Raw genomic sequence first — 20,661 nt, forward strand, 5'->3', positions numbered from 1 at the left:
GCAATATGTTTGATCGTGACTCATTCAAATGAGACATTTTGACATGTCTCCCACCATTTAAAAGGATCGACATTCATTTGGCATTTTTAAAATACTGCTTGCGAATGGCTGTGTCCCTTTGGTGTGTTGCATGGCTCTTTGTTAGAATTGCTCATGCATTTTAATATTGTTTGCTGTCATTCATTTGGCTTCAGTTCAAAGGATTCAATGTGAGATTTTAATGCAGTTCAAAAGCCATTCGGCTTGACCTTAGGAAAGGTGCACATTTACAGTGAAGACTGACTGTATTATCAGATTAGGATTTTATCAAAGAACCTACAATTATGTATTTGCTAACCTAATATTATTTGTCAATATAATACAATATGATTCACAAATGAAACAGACAGGAATCCTTTAACATAAACTTCACTTGTAAAAGTACATAGACTTTGTGACTGTCCTGTCTGTGTTTATGTCCTGTCTCGTTTTTAAAAGTACATTTCTATTACATTTGTTTATTTGGATCTCTTTAGCCCCGAGCACCTTTTATTAATAAAGCTTTGTGTCACATTTTTTGTTTCCATAACAACAGTAGCCACTGGTTATTGTGAACAGTTTGGTTGGTTGAGGGGTATTTCTGTGAAGTGGGGGAGAGAGGGAGAGATGAAAACAATGAAAGAGAGAGAAAGGGTGCTATGAAGAGGAGTGTGCAGGAACAATAATCAGTTTTCACACATTGAGTGGTGGAGGAGTCTCTGATTACATATGCTCTGTTTCTGATTTTTTATTTCATATATGTTATATATTGAAAAGTGAAAACAAAATGAAGATATGTTAAAAGTAACATGTAACACTTGCTTTGGACACATCAAAAGTCGAATAAAAACAAAGTTACTGGACAGGTGTGCTTACAGTTATGAGATGTAGTAGGTTTGATTGATTTGTGGAAGTGCATCAGATAATAAAAATGGGTGGATTAATGCGGTATAAACCTGAATAGAATTTTAATAAATAGGCCTTTGTTCAAAGAAAAGGTATTCTTGGTTCTGGATGTTCCTTCTGAATCTTTGTTATAGAATTACTCTTAGTGGGGATTCAAAGTTTCACGTTATCGTGTGAAAAAAGATTAATATAAAAATAAATGCCGACAACACTTCTGTAATTCATTTTGTTAGTAACAAGCGACTCTTTATCAGATAATTGCCCGAGAGTGAGAGAGTGTGTGTGTATGGGGGAGGGAGCCAGCGGACATCCCTCCCTACTGGTTGATCACCACGCGATAGAGTGCGCGAGGATGAGAGATGGAGAGTCAGCGAGCGACTGAAGCTGCAGCAATAACAGGAAACTCTTTGGCGTTTTGAACGCTGATGCTCCCGGTAAGCAGCACAGCGGATACCAGTGAGGGACAAGAAGATATATAACACGACAGAAAAGTGACGTCAAGGGAACACTTTCTGACTGGCAGTTTTGTAAGTTATTTCATTACTTTTACCTCTTCCTTATTCGGAACAACTGCGTATTTGTTTGCCCTTGTCAAATAATGCTCATCTCTGTATCTGTTAACGAATATGCGACACTCGGTTGGATAGTTCACAAATGTCCGCTCGCGCGCTTGTCCGCACCGGTATTTCGAAACAAACGCAAATTTTATTTTCTAATAAGATCAAACTTTGACGGGAGTCCTGCGATGTTTGTGTTGCGTTTTTGTTAGTGTGTGAGTAATTACCGCATTTCAATTTATCCGTGAGGTTGTTGTCCTTCCATCTGTTACATTTTATGGCAGTTAAACGGCTTATGTTCGAGCCGTAATCTGCTGACATCTGTGCTGTTTCAGCCAACGTGGCAAAGGCAAAAACGTTAATTAAGGAGAGTAATTTATATTAATCTGATTCTATTAATCTTACTCTTTTCTATCTATCTATCTATCTATCTATCTATCTATCTATCTATCTATCTATCTCTCTATCTATCTCTCTATCTATCTATCTATCTATCTATCTATCTATCTATCTATCTATCTATCTATCTATCTATCTTAATAACACAACGTCTGAGTTCAGTGAAATACCGACTTTGTGACTATAGTAATCTCATTTAAATATTTACTCTCACCATCTATGTATTTGTGCCGTGTTCACTATGTGTGTGTGAAAGAGAGAGAAGGATGAGTGAAATAGAGTCAACAATCTGAACAAACAGAGCATACAGCTGTCGGTGGACAGATAACACACACATGCAGAGGAAAAAAAAGAACTGAGGATAATAATGAGAGTTCTGCGTATTTTTTTAAAACTGATCCAAATGACTGCATACGTGTATATATATGATGTCCTTACAAGAAGGCAGATTGGACATTTAAATTGTGTTTTTTTTAGAATCAAAATCCGAAGCAGAAAGAAGGCTATGGATTCCCCTTCAGATCGTTTCCACCAGCAGCCATCTCAGATGTGTCCCTTCGAATTGTATCGCAGCCTGCCAGATTCCAACCCCACAAGCCACCGATTTTCACCTGGCAGTCTTGCCTCCCATCCCCTTTTCGGACCTCTCATGCACCCCAGTAATGCTTCCCAGAGGTGGGGTAGTTTACGTCAACGTCAGGGTTTGTTTCCTGGGCTGTTAGTAGATGACGATGTTGGTGAGGAGGATGTTTTTGGGAAGAGGGAGTTTTCTGTTGGAGCCACCCCATCTTCACAGTGCTGTGCTGGAGACAGGGGACAAGATTCTGCTCGTGAGCCTGAAGACTGGAACCAAAATTTTGCTGGAGTGAAAAGACTGAGGATAAACTCAGCACTTAGAAATGAAGAGGAGGTGGGTAGGAAGGGTAAAAAAGGGAGAAAAAATGGAGCGTCAGTTAAAATAGATGAGAGAAAAGGAGCAGAACAAGGAAACCGGAGGGAAAGCAGGGAGGGCAGGAAGCGACAACGGCAAGAACTAAAGCTGCAGCTGGAGGAGACCAGAGGGAAACTTCTGGAACTTCAGCGGAAAGTATGGAGAGTTTATGGAGGGCAGACAGATGAAGAGAAAGGAGGGGAGGAAGAACAAGAGGATGAAGCGTTAAATCTAGATGAGGTAGCAGACATGTTTTCTAACGATGATGAGGCTATCATCAGTGCTGGATTTTCTCCCCCACACTGTTCATCAAAGAAAAACAATGAAAGCAATCAGAATGGGAATCCTGGAATAATCCCAGAAGAGACCTCCATGGACCTGGACCTGGAGTTAAATGGTGATCAAGTGTGGCTGGGCTGCAGTCTTGTTAGGGGTGAGTGGGAGAGCACAGAAGGCGGGCAGAAGTTTGCTCAAGCTCTAAAACAGGAACTAGCGAGTGTTGTTGCTCAGGTTATTGATAGGGTTGTTCGGCTCTATGCTGAAACTGACCCCTCCTCAGTCACACCTGCCACTGTTTCCCTGGAAACCGGTGTGGCAATGGATCTCAATTCAGGGAGGAGGCAGAGATCCGACACAGTCGCTTGTGTGGTAGAGCAGGTGGAAGCTTTACCACTTATCACAAAGAGTCCTCAAGACAAGAGGGCCCCTATAGCTCAGAGCGGACAGAAGGACCTCCTCGTACCTCAATCGAATCCCAGTCTCGCACCCTTACACCAGCCCCCTCTCTCTGCACTTTTCCCCCCTCGGAGCAAAGACCACTTTCTGCCCTCCTATTCCCCAGATAACTCAGTACCCCTTCCCCTACTCCACTACACCATGCAGAATCTTTTTGCACGCTCTCTCTCCAGTTTACCACTTAATAAAGACTGCCTGTCCGAACCATTCATGGACTTTCGTTCTCACAACTCTGTGTTCCCACCCCTTCCCCTGCTGGGTCAGCTAGACCCATCTCTGCTGGATAGGGCGAGGGATGGAGGCATGAGGGGAGGTGGAGCAGGGACGGTGGATGGAGCAGATGCAGCACTCTATCTTGCTGCTGGGTCAATATCCTTTTTCATAAAGAAACAGAATATTTGTGACCCTTGACAACAAAACCAGTCATACGTAGCATGTGTATATTTGTAGCAATAGACAAAAATACATTGTATTGCTCAAAATTATTGATTTTTTGTATGAAAAAGAATCATTGGTATAGATTTTGTTAATTTCCTATCGTAAATATATCAAAAACTTAATTTTTGTGAGTGGGTGCAGCAAAATTGCGAACAAAAATGGATGGAAACATCCCTACAAACATCACTCGCTGGTGCCCGCTCTTTGGAAAATACCCACTCAAATTCTGCTTTCAGGTTAAAACAAACCTGTTTTATTTTAGCAAAGGCCTGCTACAGCATCTCTGATGCACAACTTTAAAGTCCATATTCTCAATATTTGCACCCTCAGATTTTCAAATAGTTGTTTCTTGGCAAAATATTGTTGTATCCTAACCATACATCAGTGTAAAACCCTATTCAGCTTTCAAATGATAAATTTCAATCTCGAAAAATTTAGCCTTATGACTGGTTTTGTGGTCCAGGGTCATATTTTACATAACTGGCGAAAAGTAAAGCAAACTGACCTTTTTTTACTTTGGCTTGTTTCCTTAACCATTTACACTCTCAGGAAGGCCTGTCTCCATGCCATTTGAAAAAAGCCAAACTTATGTTCTTTTACTCACGCTACCCAAGCTCCAGCACGCTCAAAACATTTTTTCCTGATGTGAAGGTGATGTCTTACATGCATGAACACAGTTAGAGCGTATTCGTCTAACAACTATCCTAATCATGATGTTGTGTGTTGATATAGTATGTTTTTGTGGACTGTTGACTTACTGAATTAATTTAAACTGACCTATATACAGTACAGATGTCGAGCATGGATTTCCTTTGAAAATGTTGGATTCAGTTAGACAATATAATTTTATTCATTCATAAAAAATAATAATGACATAAAATACTGTATATAGTTTGTACACTGTTCCACTAATAATGACTCTAAAACATGATACCAAGAAGTACACAGGCCTACATTCATTTACTTTCTTTAAAAATAATGTGGCCGTTGCTTAAAATAAACGTGGCTGTTCTCTTCTACACAGTTCAATCGATGTGTCACTTCCCAGCTGATTAAGTGGTTCAGTAACTTCCGCGAGTTCTTCTACATCCAGATGGAACGCTTTGCCCGGCAGGCAGCCAGAGAGGGGCTTGCATCTGCCAGGGAAAGAGCAGTGCGCCTGGGCAGGGACTCTGAGCTTTACCGCATTCTTAACATGCACTACAATAAGAGCAATGATTACCAGGTCAGTGTATGACCTGCGTATCGCCACATAATTGTACATCCACATTTTTGCCATTGGCACATGTTTTTTAAAGGTATCAGTGTGTGTGTTGCCAATGATTCAAACCCTTGATGAATTGTATAGATTAATTTTATGTTCTCTTTTTAGGTTCCAGAGAGGTTTGTGGAGGTTTCCGAAGTAGCCCTGAGGGAGTTTTACTCTGCCATTCAGAGTGGTCGAGATGCGGATCCTTGCTGGAAGAAAGCCATCTATAAGATAATCAGTAAACTAGACAGCCCAGTGCCTGACAGCTTCCGCCTGCCTGGTTGTCCCACGGACACTTATCGGATGGGCTAAACAGAGCACAAAAGCAACCACTTACAAACAGCATTAAGTGTGCACGGATTGATACATGTGCACAGTTAAGTGAGAAGAGTGAGCTACTGCAATTAGTGGATGAATAAGTCCATTAATAAAAATGTCCAGAAGTGAGCTCTGAAGATCGAGGACCCTGTGTATGTGTTTTATCATTGATGCTCAGAGCTATTACTTGTTTAACCATTATACTACTCTCTAATCCAGCATCATTCCAGTTAGTGCTGAGAAATGCTCTAAAAATATGGAAATAAGTTCTCAGTTTACTTGCTGTAACTTTATTGATCATCAATTTATTGAGAATAGCAGGCCTGGTTGGCTTTTGTTGATATTTTTGTATTACTTGTTATTCAATATATAATGTTGCTCTGTGGAACTTTGATGACTGTGTGTGTATTAAATGTTTGCTGTAAGTCAAAACATACTAAACTAATGCGTTTTTTTATTACAGTATACAATGTATTTTATCGTCAGTGCACAATAAAAACAGGTGTGAATAACAGCACACAAGCAATTTTGTAAGCTAACGAGGCCACATTTACATTCACATTTATCAGACGCTTTTTTCCCGAAGCGACTTACATTGCAATATCCTATACAATTGTTTCAAAATATTTGCAATCCGCCACGATCTTGGCGATGTTTGCGCCATGCACCCAAAACTTGCAGCCAGCACTAGTGTGCATTAAATAAACACTGTAGTCAGTCAATATAAACTTTTTCAGTATTTTGTTTGTTTTATATCTTTCTGATGCATTATTGGACTGTACACAAAACAACATATTCTGGTCTAAAGAGGTAAGAGGTAAAAAAGTTATTTTAAGGAAGCGACCAAAAACATTAATGTGTGTGATCACATGATTATTCTTAATCCAAGGCACGTTCTTTTCACATGTGTAACTCGCGCCTGCAGCAGGAGCTCAACGTACTGTAGTTATGGCGCTGCCGTGGCTTCTGCTACTCGAGCTGCTGCTGTACGTTGGCTGTTTTATCTGCGGGATCGTTACAGCCGCCTCGGTTACTATCACTCAGGTATCTCCTGCTTATTATTTTACACACACACGCGGGTATACAGACTTTTCTCCGATCTAATTTGTAGAGTTGCGGGGTTGTCTGATTTCGTAAACACGCGGAAGTTTACATACAAATAATGTGTTAAAATCTACAACTATATATTGATTTGGTTAGTAGTAGCGTGGTTTAGATTGTTTGATTGTTTTATGTTGTTTATTTACAGGACGCAAGTATGTTTTTGTTGTTATCTAAGAAAACATTGCTGAGTAAAAATGTATCTGCAAAGTGTGCTTTAATTGTCACGGTACCCCCAAATATTGTAAACGTCATATGACTGAAGATTAAGACTTAAAAGCTTAATAACATTTTCCCGTTCCGTATTAAAACTAAAAAGTTTTTAAAGTTAAACAAGAAAGTGAAGAGAAACTGAAAGGACGACAGAAAAAATAACAAAGAACTTCCACTTCTCTACACTCTCTTTTAATTCTGTCATATGACCAGCTGCGAATAGTCTACCAAAGGAGGTCAGATGAGAGAGAGAAAAAGTTATGCTCAATATCCTGGAATTAAGATAGTAAAATATGTCAAACATTTCACTGTATGTAATAATGTGACCGTTGCTCTCCATGTGGTCATCGTTGTCATATCAAGATGCATTTTTGTAACACAAAAATCTGTTTTTCTCTCTCTGTGTTCACTGAAATGAAACAGGGCAGCTTTGCAGGGAAGTGTATGCTATATGGTTCTGTACATCTCAACTCCTCAACCTTCGCCGTGCGTTCATCCAGTTCACCCTCCGTCTGTTACTTTGTATCTGCCATCTCAGTGTGTGTAGCTGTTTTTTGCTTTTCTCTTACCCTCTACTGGATCTACACCAGCTTGGTCGACGGAGATGTGAAAAGGTGTGTCCAGGAATTCAGTAAAAGTTTAAACAGAGGTTGTCTGCACCGCCATTTCTGTTTCCTGTTTTTCTATACTCCAGTATAAATAGATTGAGAAGAACTCCAAAAGTGACATTTTGCAAACTGAAAAATAATTTATGTAGTGCTTTTGAGGTTTTCCTAAATTTTACTTAATTTAGTGAATTTTTCATTGTATAATTGAAAGGAAAATAAAACTCTCCTGCAAGTAAACTAATATTCATATAACAGGATGAACTGTATGTTCCATTTTGCTTTCTGTCTGATAAACAGTTATCTTTTTGAAATGCCAACATTGTGATGCCATGTCTGTCCGATTTTAGAGAAAAATTATGGTTGAACATCACCCTTGTCATGTGTGGAGTCTTCCTCTTCTTTATTTTGGTGACGGGATGCATTCTAAAGATTGGCATAGACAAACTTTGTTATTCGGTGCAAATGGCAGAGAGCAGTATAACCAGGTAATGCTGAGAGACCACTGTAATTGAATTTGATTAGTGGATATGAAAGGACATAAAAACAATAGTAATGAACAAGACATAATTAAGTAGTTTATTATGATACATCCTTTAATAAACTGTTTAAGCATAGTCTATATTTACAATTACAGGTGTGAAGAAGTACAAAATAGAACTTGGATGAGCCCCATAAATGGGAAACAGTTCTATTCCAGACTACACAGTGCAGAGGTACAAACTCCCATGATATCACATTACATGCATACAGTATTCACACAAAAATGTATTCCTTTAAATAAACAGTTAAAATTTATCAGCAGATAATTATAGTGTTTGACCAGACAAACGTTTTAGTTTGATAAGTTTACAATTTATTTAATAGTTAATGCAGTTAATTAACTGAGGAATTACATGAAGTAAAATCGAATGCAGTACATTTAAAAGGAAAATGTATGGCGCTATGCAAAAGAAAGTCACAGACTGTATGGATGTCCACACTCCTGAGGCTCTATAAATGTATTTTTTTTATTGTATTGAATAATTTGTATGTATTCTTTCTCTCTATAAGACAGCAGTCTGGGTGAATTTTCTCTTTTGGATGATCATATCTGTTCTGGTGTTGGTGCAGCGCAAAAGAGACTCCAAATACAGGTCAGAAGAAATGGACCCATCAGTGACCCCTTCTGAAACCAAACCATTCTTCAACCGCCCGGGACATTCTCAGTGAATAGAGACACAGTTAATCTATGTCACTAACAGACTAATGCTTCATGTGCCACTCAAACACATACTCACACACATACACTCGCTCCCAGTGGCAATGCTGGCTAGCAGTTGGCTAGATGAGCAGCGAGGATTTTGGCAGCGCTGGTATACGGTCTTGATTTTGTTCACTAGCATTGCCAAGGGTTAGTTGCCATGGTAACTGATCTGCGGCTGGCAGTACAGACCTGGCAGGTGAGAGTTTGCAGTTGCCAGATTGGTGGTGTGACCTGAACTGATTGAGACACAGCTTTGTGTAAAGAGATCAGTACTGACAATGTTGTTGGTGTTTTCAAGAGTGACAAAGCGATTAAAAAATACTTTAGGAAAGATCTTTGTGCACATCCTAATATTTTGTTCCTGCACGATTCTGGTGTTTTTTTTATTCTGGTCACATTTCATGAGTAAATATTGTAATAAAAAAGCATATGTGTAATGTTGTATAGTTTTAGAATAATAGTTGAGCTAAACCTAACCCATGGTACTGTAACTTTTTTGGTGTCTTAATAAGCAAACTCTATATCATTGTGCAACATTTTCGCCCTCTGCTGTCAGTTAATATGTACTACTCTGTAAACCCCATCTCTCTGGCCAGGAATGTCCCATAAAGGACATTTTGCCAATTCCACATTTCTCCTGTTATATTTTTTGTCCTTGAAATCCCTAACATGGGCAAAACTGCTTGAGTGTGTCTTTCTGCGACTATTTGGAAATTAATCTTGTGCCCGGTAGAGATGTTACTTTTAATGGGTTTTTCCTGCAAACAGCCACATGAGGTAGGGTTGTGTGTGCATGTGTTTGGGATGACAGGGACATAAATCCATAATTTGGCCTCTGATGGTATCCGCTTTCTGTAGGGCAACATGCCAAATCTGAGGCTGAAAAACAGTGTCCTTCCTATATTAGCAGCGTAGTGTCCATTTTTATTTCATTCATTTAATGCTTTAGACTGCTCATCTATTAACAATTCCCTCTCCTTAACTGCACTTAATTTACCATATTTTTCTTATAAGTAACTGCTGCTCATAGATAATGGACTTAATTTTTTGCACTGATTAAACACTGTCTTTATAAATACTAAATCTACCTTACAGTAACCCGTTGAGCTTGAATATATTGTTGGATGATCCTTTCAAAATAGTTGGTTCAAATTGCTTAATGATTGCTGACATGCTATAGTCATGTTACTCACAAAGAGGGGCAAAGTACTGGACAAGAATACCAGCAACATGTTCTCAAATATAAAAGACCTACTGCTGAATTTAAAGTGGAAACATCATTTATGACACTGAACCCCTGTTCTTACTTTTCAAGAATAATTTTAAGTGTGGTTCTTGCTTTTATTTTGCCTTTATTGAACAACATTTTCAGTTCTTTCTCTATCTTACTGTACCTATTGAATTATTTTTCTGTTATAAGAGATATTTGACTTTAAGCTGTTTGCTGAGCTTACGGGGCTGTCTCTCCCAAAGCCTCGGAGGCGTGCTTCATATCCAGCAGGTCTTCCAGCATCTGCCCCAGTCACGCAATGTCCAGCTGTGTGGCCTCACATTGCTGGCGAAGGCTCTGGGTCTCTTTGTGAAGCTCAGTTGCAGCTGCAGCAAGTTCTGTGCTCCTTACATTGTGTCTGTACGCGGATGGCGTCGTCCAGCATGGTTTTTCACAACACTGAATCGTTCTGAGCCTTAGCCATCTCAATTATTACCTGGATGAGAGGTAGACAGGTGAGGGTGGTCGTAAATGGTTAAAGATAAATATAACCTAGCAGTGAAGCGAATAATGAAATAGCAAAAAACAAATGTTATTTTAAAATAATAATACACAACACAAGACCAAATTAAATTGACTGGTGTACCACTACACAAGGTGTGAAAAAGTAAGCATTCCCTCATGCCTAACTATAAGGTTGTAAGGATGATACCCATAAACAACCCAAATTTAAATGTCCTTCCTTGCACCAAGAATTAGGTTATTGTTTTCCTTTATTAATTGTCCATATATTAATTGTAATATTCATAGTGGTTTTTATGCATAAACAGTCTGTTACGGGCATCTATATTTGTTTATACACTCACAAAATGGTGCTATAGCACTAAAAGTGGTTCTTGGCTTGTAATCATAGGGCAGAGCTGTCCAAAGACAGTCCTGGAGGGCCGGTGTCTAGCCGGTGTTTAGCTTCAACCCTAATCAAACACGCCTGAACAGCTAATCAAGGTCTCACAAAGCAGACTAGAAACTTCCAAACAGGTGTGTTGAGCCAAGTTGGAGCTAAACTCTGCAGGACTGTGGCTCTCCAGGTCCGACATTGGACACCCCTGTCATAGGGGAACTACTTAAAGTGCTGTATAGAACCATTTCTTGGTGCTTCAGTGGTTCCAGTGGTTATTTGGGATGACTGAGATGCTATAGAACTGCTGGTACAGGGGCTTAACAGGTTCTTTACAAGGAAGCGGTGCTGTATGGTTCTTCAGTGGTTCTATATAGCACCTCAGTCATTCTAAAGAACCACTGAAGAACCTCTGAAGAACCAAGCACCGTGATATGGTTCTATATAGCACTTAAATGGTTCCTCTATGATTACGAGCCAAGAACCACTTTTAGTACTATAGCTAGTGTACATGTTTAGTGTACATGTTTAAACTTTTTATAAATGTTGAAAGGCTACCTCTGCCTGCACTCGTTTTAAGCCGTAACTTGTTTTTTTTATTTTTGTAATTTGTATTCATTATAAAATTGTAATGATAATAACAATAATAGCCTAATAAATGTAAAATTCAGTGGCATTGATAATGCCTTGCAGCTGATGCAACAGATTGACTAATAAACAGTGCAACTGAAAACAGAATACCAGTGAGTGACAACATTTTCTCAACTTTTAAATGCAACTTGTAGAGCTTCAGGTAAATTTAGATTTGTTTCAGTTTGACTGAGTAGGCTAGTAATATGTTCCTTAAAAATGAAGGGAACTGTTCAGTTAATTAACCCAAAATCTTGAACCATAGCCTAGGCCTATTTCAGCTTAATTCAGATATTCCATGTGACAGTAGCCTAAGTAAACTATTGTTAAATGAGTCAATTGAGTTTATTATAAAGACGCAATGCGGTTCAGGTAAAAACTCTGATTTCTTAATTGACTAAACACACGCTGGCAGAAATCGTCCGAGCATTTACACTCCCATCATAAAGTATCATCAGATGTGACCCCTCACTTTGCGGCCACAAACTTCATTTTGATAGACTGAGTTTGAAGCAGATTCAAGTTGTCATGAGTCTGCATTAACATGTCATGTCTATTCTTGGTCTTGTGGCAGATTCATGGCGATGCCGTAGGTTTTATGCTGAGAGAGAGATTTTGACCCTTTTCTCTCTCCGGTCCTCGTCCCTGTTCACGCTATCTAGTTTCCTTGTTACCTTTCCCTGAGTTTTCATTACCCACACCTGCCCCTTGTTAATTATCCTTTGTCTGTCTCCCTATAAGATCCTCATGTCTATTGCCCTGTGCTCGTTTGTTGAACTGTACTTGTACTTACATGTCATGCTTTGCCTTACATTGTCTTTCCAGTCGTGTTTCTGATTCCTTCCCTAGTGATATATACCTGTGAAAAGATGATACAGGAAGAGATTTGCATTCAATTGGAATTTACAGTAATCTCTGGATTTAAACAAAAAAATCTATAGAGTTAATATTTTTCTATTACAAGGGCCTAAATTCATTTAGATGACCTGTTAAAGAAACATGTAAGCCTAATACCATTATAAACCACATGGCGGCAGACTGTATACGACAATGTCAAATTCTTGATCTGACTGGGAGTAGAACTTTTCAATTTGTAGTTTTAATTGACGGCTCAATTTAAGCGTTTTAAGGCTTTTTACCTCAGACAAGAATAAGGCTAGTCCCAGTTTAAAATGAATGTTTGAGCTGTCTTAACTGAAAGTAAATTGCCCTGACATATCTTAAAATATGTCAGTGCCATCGTTTTGTCTCAAGATCCACACCAGTAAGGTTTCTTTATAGGCACTACAATAAAAGGGACTGAAATATCCTAATTTAACTTGTCATAGCTCTGGTTTAAAGGGATACTTCACCCCAAAAATGAAATTCTGTCATTTACTTGCCCTTAGGACTGTTCCAAAACTGTACGATTGTCTTTGTTTTGCTGAACACACAGGAAGATATCTGAAAGATTGTCAAATCTCTTCTATGTGTGCATATTGTGTTTGTGGAGCGTTTTGTATGTGGGTAGGTCTGTCTTTTGTGTTGTCACTTTTTTCTTGTTTTTACAAGTATATAACTTTAATTGTTTTGCTTATAGTCAATATGTCTCATGTACAGCTGCTTTGTAACAATGAAAATTGTAAAAGGCTACATACATCTGGGATTTCTGCTACACAGTGTGCATGTATAAAATTGTTAACCAAACTTTAATTTTGTTCTAATTAAAGGTGTATTTTAAAAAACTTGTAATTTAAATAAATAATAATAAATAATTAGTGGTTTGGATGCTGAACAAGACACGAAAAAGACATTAGATGAAGCTATATGATTTATTTAGTACCTTTTAATGAACATTAGCTTTGAGTGACAATCATTTCATCCTTCTACTCCAACACACATACAAATAGCTTTTTTTTATGTAATCCAGGCTTGAGTCATCACAACATTTGCTATATTTTTGTTCTTTCAATCTTTTTTACTTTATAATAACCTTCTAATTTAAAGGACAAATATAAAGTCCCTGTTCATCTAGCTGAACAAAATAAAAAAAACTGTATCCCACAAACACCATAATGGCATTGTCCATAATTTGTGGCAAATATTGTGGCATTTGTAACAATAAGGAAATTATTGCTTCTAATTATAGTGCTACCGTTAAATAAATAAAAATTCAAGTCAATTTTAAGTTCTAGAAATAGTATTTTTAATTTTAGTAATGGGACTCCAGATTTAACACATCTGGGTATTACCAAGTGGTAAACTAATGAAACACTGCGCAGTAAAATACTGATGACATATTTACATTCTCCTTGTGATTTACATAGACAGCACATCACTGTAGATCGACATTCACATTGTGAGAGTACATTTTAACACTGTCCATGAAGAACAATTTCTTAATCTTAAAGGTGTTTTTGAATAATCTGCAGTACAGTTGTAACATTTATTTGCCCTGCTTAAGGATAAATGAGAGATCATGACTACATGCTTATGTTAGGACTATGTTAGCCTATCACTTGACCTGTGTAATCGTGAATGCAGGTTGAAGGTCACCACAACTAGTAAGATTTGCGCTGTATACATTTTCTGATCATCACAAACATTTGCATGTGTATTCTGCAATGAACTCGCTCCTAAAATGTGTCTCACAAGAGTCCATACATATGCACAGTTACCAGGAGATGGGTGTATCTTGGCACCCTAAGCAATCTCATCAGTGAATGGCCTATTTATACACGTGACACTTGAGCCAAAGATGAGCACAGAGGCTACGATGGAGGGCAACATGCTGGACCATTATTTATGTCTGCGAGGTGTTCTTGGGAGTCACATCATGAGGCAAAATTGGTGATATGCTGTACAAATAAACAACTGTTAAACAGTAAACAATACACTAAGTACCAACACAAAGTCGCACTTCATAAAAGCAAGAGTAATATCTTCACATACTTTTACTCATTTTATGAGAAAGGATGAGACTTAGACTTGAGAACATAAGAAATGTCTCTTACTTGCTAAAATTGAAAAGAGCTTTACACAATTGAACTGGCTGCAATATTAATGACATCCATTAGTTTTATCTAAGATCCATTTTGATTGGAATGGCAGATGTGGCCAGGGACAACAATCAGTTGAATAAATATCTGTGGGGAAAATCCTCTACGAGGCTCTTCCCGTTTACTATGTTAGAAAAAAAAAGATTTTATTGAGCAGCACTATACAGCCATACTGTTAACAGGTAACAACATTCCCCAGTGATCATATTTTTTGTAACTGTTTTGTTGAGTCATATTTGGAAGACTTTTTTATAGATCAGCAGAGAGGTCAGATGAGATCAGAAGAGGTGCAATATATGGGAGGTTTTTGCCTCATTTGTTATGCTTGTCCCCAAAACACACTCTTGCTATTTCTTCATTGCATAGATTTTACTTTCAAGCTTATTTTTACATCGCTCTGTTTATAAGAAATCACTGACATCCTTTTATCTGACATTTCAGACCATTCACCAGTCTTAAACACTTAGATTAATCTCTTAGATCTGTCTTAGAGCAAACCTTAATTTTTTGGCCTTTTTCTTCCAACATTCCTTTGTGCTTCAGGAATTGTCCCCACCAGAATGGCAACTCTCTTCTCCATGCACTATCAACACGGGGAAGAAGAATGCATCCTGATATGTAGGAGGTCTGTCTCCTTCCCTCGCTTCCTCATCTTCAACCTCCTCCTGTTGCTCACTTTCATCCCCTTCCCTCTCACCTTCTTCCTCTCTTTGTCCAACCTCCTCATCTTCCTCTCCCTCTCCTTCTAGGACTCTTCTGCTTTCTTCATCCTGTCTAGGACCCAAACCTAAAAAGCCTCCGCCACTTCCCTCTTCTCCTCTTGTTGCTAGTCCTCCACCTACACTCCGGGAGTGGAAGAGGGAGGATGGTCGAGGAGCCTGAAGTCGCCCCAATGAGAAGCCACTCCTGCTCAGAACCAGCCTCCCATGGCCTGCTCCCGACCCGCTTGCCCTCATCCCAGCTAGTGTTCCATTCAGCACAGATGCTGTTGTGCCTCTCAGTCTTGAAGGAAGGGAAGCACTGCTTGTGGTACGCCGGCAGCGAGGGCAGCTCTGAAGCAAGTAAGCTGAAGCAAAGGCCACTGGAAATGTGGGGCCAGTCATTGAGGAGTTAGTCCCTTGTCCTGCCGGAGGAGTGTTGGTGCCCTGGTTGGCACATGAACCAGGATCCATCAACAGGGCCTCAGAGTAGCTGGGCACCATCTGCTGGTTGCAGCGAATGTGCCACTCCAGCTCTGTCATGTCCACCGTATTGACACGTGAAATGGCACGATAGCTTGACCCAATACCTCCACCTCCATTTCTAGGTACATGTCCATTTTCGTTGCCCGCACTGTCCACAGTAATGTCACCTCTACTATCATCAGAGTCACCAAAAAGCTTCTCTACATGGTAGTGCACATACGCAGTGCGATACTCTGCAACAACCCGAAGTGGCCAAGACAGGAGCAGAACAGAAGCCAGCCAGAAAACTTTACGCCTAGCATACCAGGGCTGCCTGGCTGGGTCAGGAAAGGCTAGAATGTGCTCACGGAAGTCCACATTCTTCAAGTGCATACCCTCCCGCGCTTCCATGTAATCATCCAGTCCTTCGTTTTCTCCAAAAAATCGTGCACGTTGGGTGAGGTAGGCAGCCTCTGCCCGAGCACTAGCAAAACTAAAACATTTGGTAAAGCGCAGCCGTACACCTGGGGGATCCATCAAGCCCCTTAGTTCCTTAGAAACATCTTTAACGCCATACCGTGCATAGTCATACTCTGAGCTTGCCGCATGCGTGTTTACACGTTCATGATATACTTGTGTAGTGGTGTAAGCATCCCCATTGCGGTAGCGTGTCACCTGTCTGGTCCGTCGCACGTAGTGGTAGCTGATGGCCTTCCACCAGATGCAGGGCGTAGCCTGCTGCAGCCTCTGCACACGCTCATACACTTCTGCAACATCTGCTTGAGCCAGCAAGGCTGTCTTGGAGTAACAGTGCCAACATTCCACCAGATAGACCACATATAACATTGCCAGGAAAGCAAGAGGAATATAAATGTACCCATTGGAACAGGGACTGGTGAAGTCCAGTTCATCTGTGACGTAGATACTGGCGCTGGCTGCAGTTGTAGAGGGGTCTCCAGGTTCAACAACTGCGGCTTCTGGCTCTGTTGGAGGTAGCACTGGAACCTTGCACAGCTTGCACCAGACCAATGTACCGAAACAGCCGAACATGAGGAGAGTGAGGAGAAGACACTTCCAGTGAGACTCTCGACACAAAGAGGCAGCTAATGACTGCTTCACTGGACACTGCTGCAGAGAAGTGGAAGGACAGAGCATTATTAGCAATACTTGTATTACAAACATGTTTAAGATTTTTGGATTGTTACAAGAATATTTTAAAAAGGTTCAACCGTACATCTAGACACAACACTTGACTAGTGTGCTTCAAGCCATATACGGTTGCAAAATGTATGCTTAAATACCTTCCATATCTTTCAAAGGAGAATCTTTAGCACTTTTTGGCGTCATTCTTCAATTATTCATTCGAGCCAACTAACCACATAATAATCTTCTATACTGACTATTGTCACAGTACTATTATTAAATAAAAATCTTTTGCAAGATACGATCTAATGACAAAATAAGGCAGTGGTTCCCAAACTTTTTTTGCTGGGCCCTCCTTTAAGAAACATGTTTTCGAGCCCCACTGGATCCCCATCACCTACATACACCCACATAATGACACTATCATGAAATGTCCTTTACCTGCAAACTCATATAATATTTATTTAATTAAATTGGTTTGATTTCAATATAAAATGAGTTAATCTGTACATCCAGAGGAAGTACAAGTGCATAGTTTTTAACCAAGCTCTCAACAGCAAGCAGTATGAAGATAAGAAACATATATAATATAAAATATTATCCCGGCCGCCACCCAGTTTGGAAAAACTGCTGCTCTCTGTGTTACATGAAATCTATATAACACACACTCATAAAGTTCTAAACTATGTTGAGAACCAACTCGAGTTGGTTCTCAACTATGGGGCGTTTTCAAACTGGTTTAGACCATTTCATCGGACATGCACGTCAGGACTGCCGCTTACTTCTGGTCTGTGTTTGGCTAGTGTCTAATAATATAACTATTTATATTTAATTTAATTTATGTTCATATTAATTTTGCATTATTATTGTATTGTAAAATAATTGTATTAAATAAACAATTTGTAGGATTTTGTTGTATGTTTATTTTATTAAATAAACAGATTGCTGCAAGGCAATTTTTTGGACGCATTTAAAGAAACTGTATGGTACAATGACATCTAGCGGTTGAGCATGGAATCGCAGTCTAATTCAAAATATAAGGGAAAAAAGTTAAGCCATTTAACTGCCTTCTCTGCTTCTTTTGCTTGTGATCAGAATTAATCTACAGGCACTCTTATTATTATTTGTGAATGTGTACTGGAGGTTAAGGGCAGTGCATGAAACACAAGCATGCACAGTAACGCTTGTTATGTTGCCACTGTGATACCGTCTATAGGCATTCATCTTTTTGATCAATTTGCAAAAATTAAGTGGCCGATTCCCAATTTCCTTGCTCTGCTCATTGAATGATTGAAAACAATTACCCCGTTTGGACAAGCCCAATGATTCAGAGATGGGCTTCTGCCTCTTTTGAGAAATGTCCTTCCCGGTTGGAATATGCCCCATCGTCTTCTCAAAACAAGTCTAAATACTGCAGAGATGATTTTGGGCTCCTCGGGTAAAGACAAATTAATTTGTTTCATAAAAAGACCATGTATTATTGTAAATACTGCATCAAGGCCGGAACTATTTATATATGTTTATCTGTGTAAAACTGGTGGATGTGATGAAGAAGTTAAAAACGGCATTCATTAAAGCTTATTTTAGGTGATGTTTATAAAACTTATATATTTCGTTAATTTGCTCTCTGTCTCTATAGCACACATACAAATCAACATACTAATATTACAAATAGAGACTTTTCCCATCCAATACTCTTTTATTACAAAAGACTTACAGGAAAAAACGTCTGTACTTCTGGATTCAAGTAGTCAGTCAGTTAGCCAGCCAGCCAATTATCACAAACCTCAAGTTACTTCATTCAAATGCTCAGTCCTGGATTTGTGGTTTGACTAATAAAGGGGGGGTTCCTGGACAGGGTTTTAGCCTATCCCAGACTAACTTAAATGTTAGAGGTGTCTTGATCTAAAACAACTTACATTCATGCATTTTGCCAAAATGCGACCTAGGCCTACATTGCAGTATCCTATACATTTTGTTTCTAAGAATGTGCAATCCCCTAGGATCAAACCCACGACCTTGTGCTCTTACCACTGAGCTACAGGAAAGCTATTTTACCTCAAAATATATCAGTGTGATTGTTTCATCTCAAGATGCAGACCAGTATTGTTTTTTTGTAAAGTATGTTTTTTAAATTGACTTAAATATCCTAATTAAACTAAGGCCTAGTCCTGATTTAAGGTAATCCTTGTCTGTGAAACCGCCCCAGACTTTAATAGAAAGCAAGTACAAGAAACGCAGAGGAACAGAAGATACATTTGTTGGCAGGAATACTATGGCGAAGCCAGGTACTGTCAGCATCTGTTGTCTGACTAGAGTCATTCATAAAAATTTCAACTGCTCATGCCACACTGCAATATACAGCAATAGCACGCTATCTCTTGTAGACTATTATGGCTGCCATCTAAATTCATTTTATAACTGCATTTCTGATGTGACTCACAGCTTTCTGGCTGTCTCCATTTCTATTGATCTTCATGTAACAAGAGACAGGAGGTTAACTCAGCAGCATCAATGAATGAACAGCGAAAAGAGAAATGCTGTAGTTTGTTAATATAGAGGGCCTGGAGGTCAGTGCTGACTCTCTTCTTGGGGGTTGTCGCAGATTTGTTGACTAAACTGAAGTCATTATCTGCCTTGAAAAAACAGACTTGTTTTCATCAGATATTGTACCTGTGGGACAACATCTATCAGACTGAAGAACATGATGGCTGTTAAACGGAGAAAACTAAATACAACGGTTAGACAGAAAGTAAAAGAGGAAGAGACAATGCCAAGTGAACTGGTAGTAAAAAAACAGTCCCAAGGGAATCACACTGTCAAGATCTAAAAGAAAAGATAAAGAAACCTCACTATAGGAGGACAATAAAAAACACTTCTTATATTTCTATATTTCTGCATTGTACACAGTGTGTCATAATAAGATCTAAAACTATGAAAATCTCTCATTTGTATTTTCCTAGAACTTTTGAAAGTGCCTAGAAATGTCATTTGTCACGCTATGCCGAATTTGACTTTCTGAGCAGGAGCCATCTCAGACCAGGGGCAGATATACAATATTTGGGGTAAAAGACGGACTGCACTGTAGACAGAAAAGATACTGCAAACAGTCAGATACGTTTAAGATGCCTTGATATTTACACTAAAATAACTTACATCGTGTGGCTTTATCATGTCGTGACGAGTAAATGAAACACTGGGTATTTTGATACACAACACCGCTATGCGGACGAACTGGCGAAGTTTGACAAACGACTGTATTTACAATGTCTTTGGACCGATTTGATACAAACACGCCCTCGTCTCACCTCTTCCCTACCAGCCCCGTTCAGAATGGGCTCTTCTCCATCTACCGTCGCGTCCTGCATCCTTTTCCCGTCACTCTAGGGACAGCCAGGGGCGGTTCAGGATGTGGCGGCCCACAACCTGCTCTTCCCCTACGGGCGAGTTGCCCCATCCACCACCGGAGCTGACACAGTTTCTCGAGCGCGGTACACTGGGCGAAGTCGCGTGATCATCGCTAACATTACAGTATCCACCCGCGCTCAGTCTTTTTCTCGCCCTTCAGACATCAAGTACACGCATGTCCTCTCAAACAGTCTCTCGGTTTCGACCATTTCACTAACATCTTCATCATTCTACTTATGTGATCGTGGCTGTATATCCAGAAAAATAGATGATTGAGTTAGAATACGTCGATTGTAACAACAGGCACGCACATCGCTACGACTGATGCAGCCATCAAAACAGCAAAGACATTTCCACGAAAGCTATCTGCTTGAATTCAGGGCGCACTACTTGTTTTCATCGATATGCGTGTTTCTCCTTGAGAGAGATTCAGAGGACGTCAGCGGAGTCCCCCC

At 39.5% G+C, this 20,661-nt stretch overlaps 3 protein-coding genes across 9 annotated transcripts; 2 read left to right on the forward strand and 1 right to left on the reverse strand.

Annotated features, from left to right (window-relative positions):
• The first annotated feature begins 1,227 nt into the window (after positions 1–1,227).
• On the forward strand, positions 1,228–6,036 carry prox3 (prospero homeobox 3). Of its 5 annotated transcripts, none has more exons than XM_056750686.1 (5): positions 1,228–1,451; positions 2,373–3,915; positions 4,528–4,635; positions 5,009–5,209; positions 5,357–6,036. In XM_056750686.1, the coding sequence occupies exons 2-5, from the start codon at positions 2,386–2,388 to the stop codon at positions 5,543–5,545; spliced, it is 2,028 nt and encodes a 675-aa protein (XP_056606664.1). In that variant the 5' UTR covers positions 1,228–1,451; positions 2,373–2,385; the 3' UTR covers positions 5,546–6,036. The 5 variants fall into 5 exon arrangements, with proteins under 5 accessions (XP_056606664.1, XP_056606742.1, XP_056606582.1 ...); XM_056750764.1 differs by having other exon boundaries at positions 2,376–3,915; XM_056750604.1 differs by having other exon boundaries at positions 1,229–1,451; positions 2,358–3,915; positions 5,357–6,035.
• Positions 6,037–6,455: 419 nt separating this feature from the next.
• On the forward strand, positions 6,456–9,345 carry tmem179ba (transmembrane protein 179Ba). The gene is made up of 5 exons (XM_056749584.1): positions 6,456–6,595; positions 7,289–7,479; positions 7,821–7,958; positions 8,108–8,186; positions 8,524–9,345. The coding sequence occupies exons 1-5, from the start codon at positions 6,500–6,502 to the stop codon at positions 8,680–8,682; spliced, it is 663 nt and encodes a 220-aa protein (XP_056605562.1). The 5' UTR covers positions 6,456–6,499; the 3' UTR covers positions 8,683–9,345.
• Positions 9,346–10,963: 1,618 nt separating this feature from the next.
• LOC130409158 (transmembrane protein 151B) lies at positions 10,964–20,646 on the reverse strand. Of its 3 annotated transcripts, none has more exons than XM_056734922.1 (3): positions 20,107–20,646; positions 14,991–16,783; positions 10,964–12,313 (listed from the first exon to the last, which is right to left on the reverse strand). In XM_056734922.1, the coding sequence occupies exons 1-2, from the start codon at positions 20,164–20,166 to the stop codon at positions 15,032–15,034; spliced, it is 1,812 nt and encodes a 603-aa protein (XP_056590900.1). In that variant the 5' UTR covers positions 20,167–20,646; the 3' UTR covers positions 10,964–12,313; positions 14,991–15,031. The 3 variants fall into 3 exon arrangements, with proteins under 3 accessions (XP_056590900.1, XP_056590057.1, XP_056589288.1); XM_056734079.1 differs by lacking the exon at positions 10,964–12,313 and adding an exon at positions 13,300–14,291; XM_056733310.1 differs by lacking the exon at positions 10,964–12,313 and having other exon boundaries at positions 13,300–16,783.
• Positions 20,647–20,661: the final 15 nt, after the last annotated feature.

This window comes from Triplophysa dalaica, chromosome 1, assembly GCF_015846415.1.
Source record: "Triplophysa dalaica isolate WHDGS20190420 chromosome 1, ASM1584641v1, whole genome shotgun sequence".
In the NCBI taxonomy this organism is placed as follows: domain Eukaryota; kingdom Metazoa; phylum Chordata; class Actinopteri; order Cypriniformes; family Nemacheilidae; genus Triplophysa; species Triplophysa dalaica.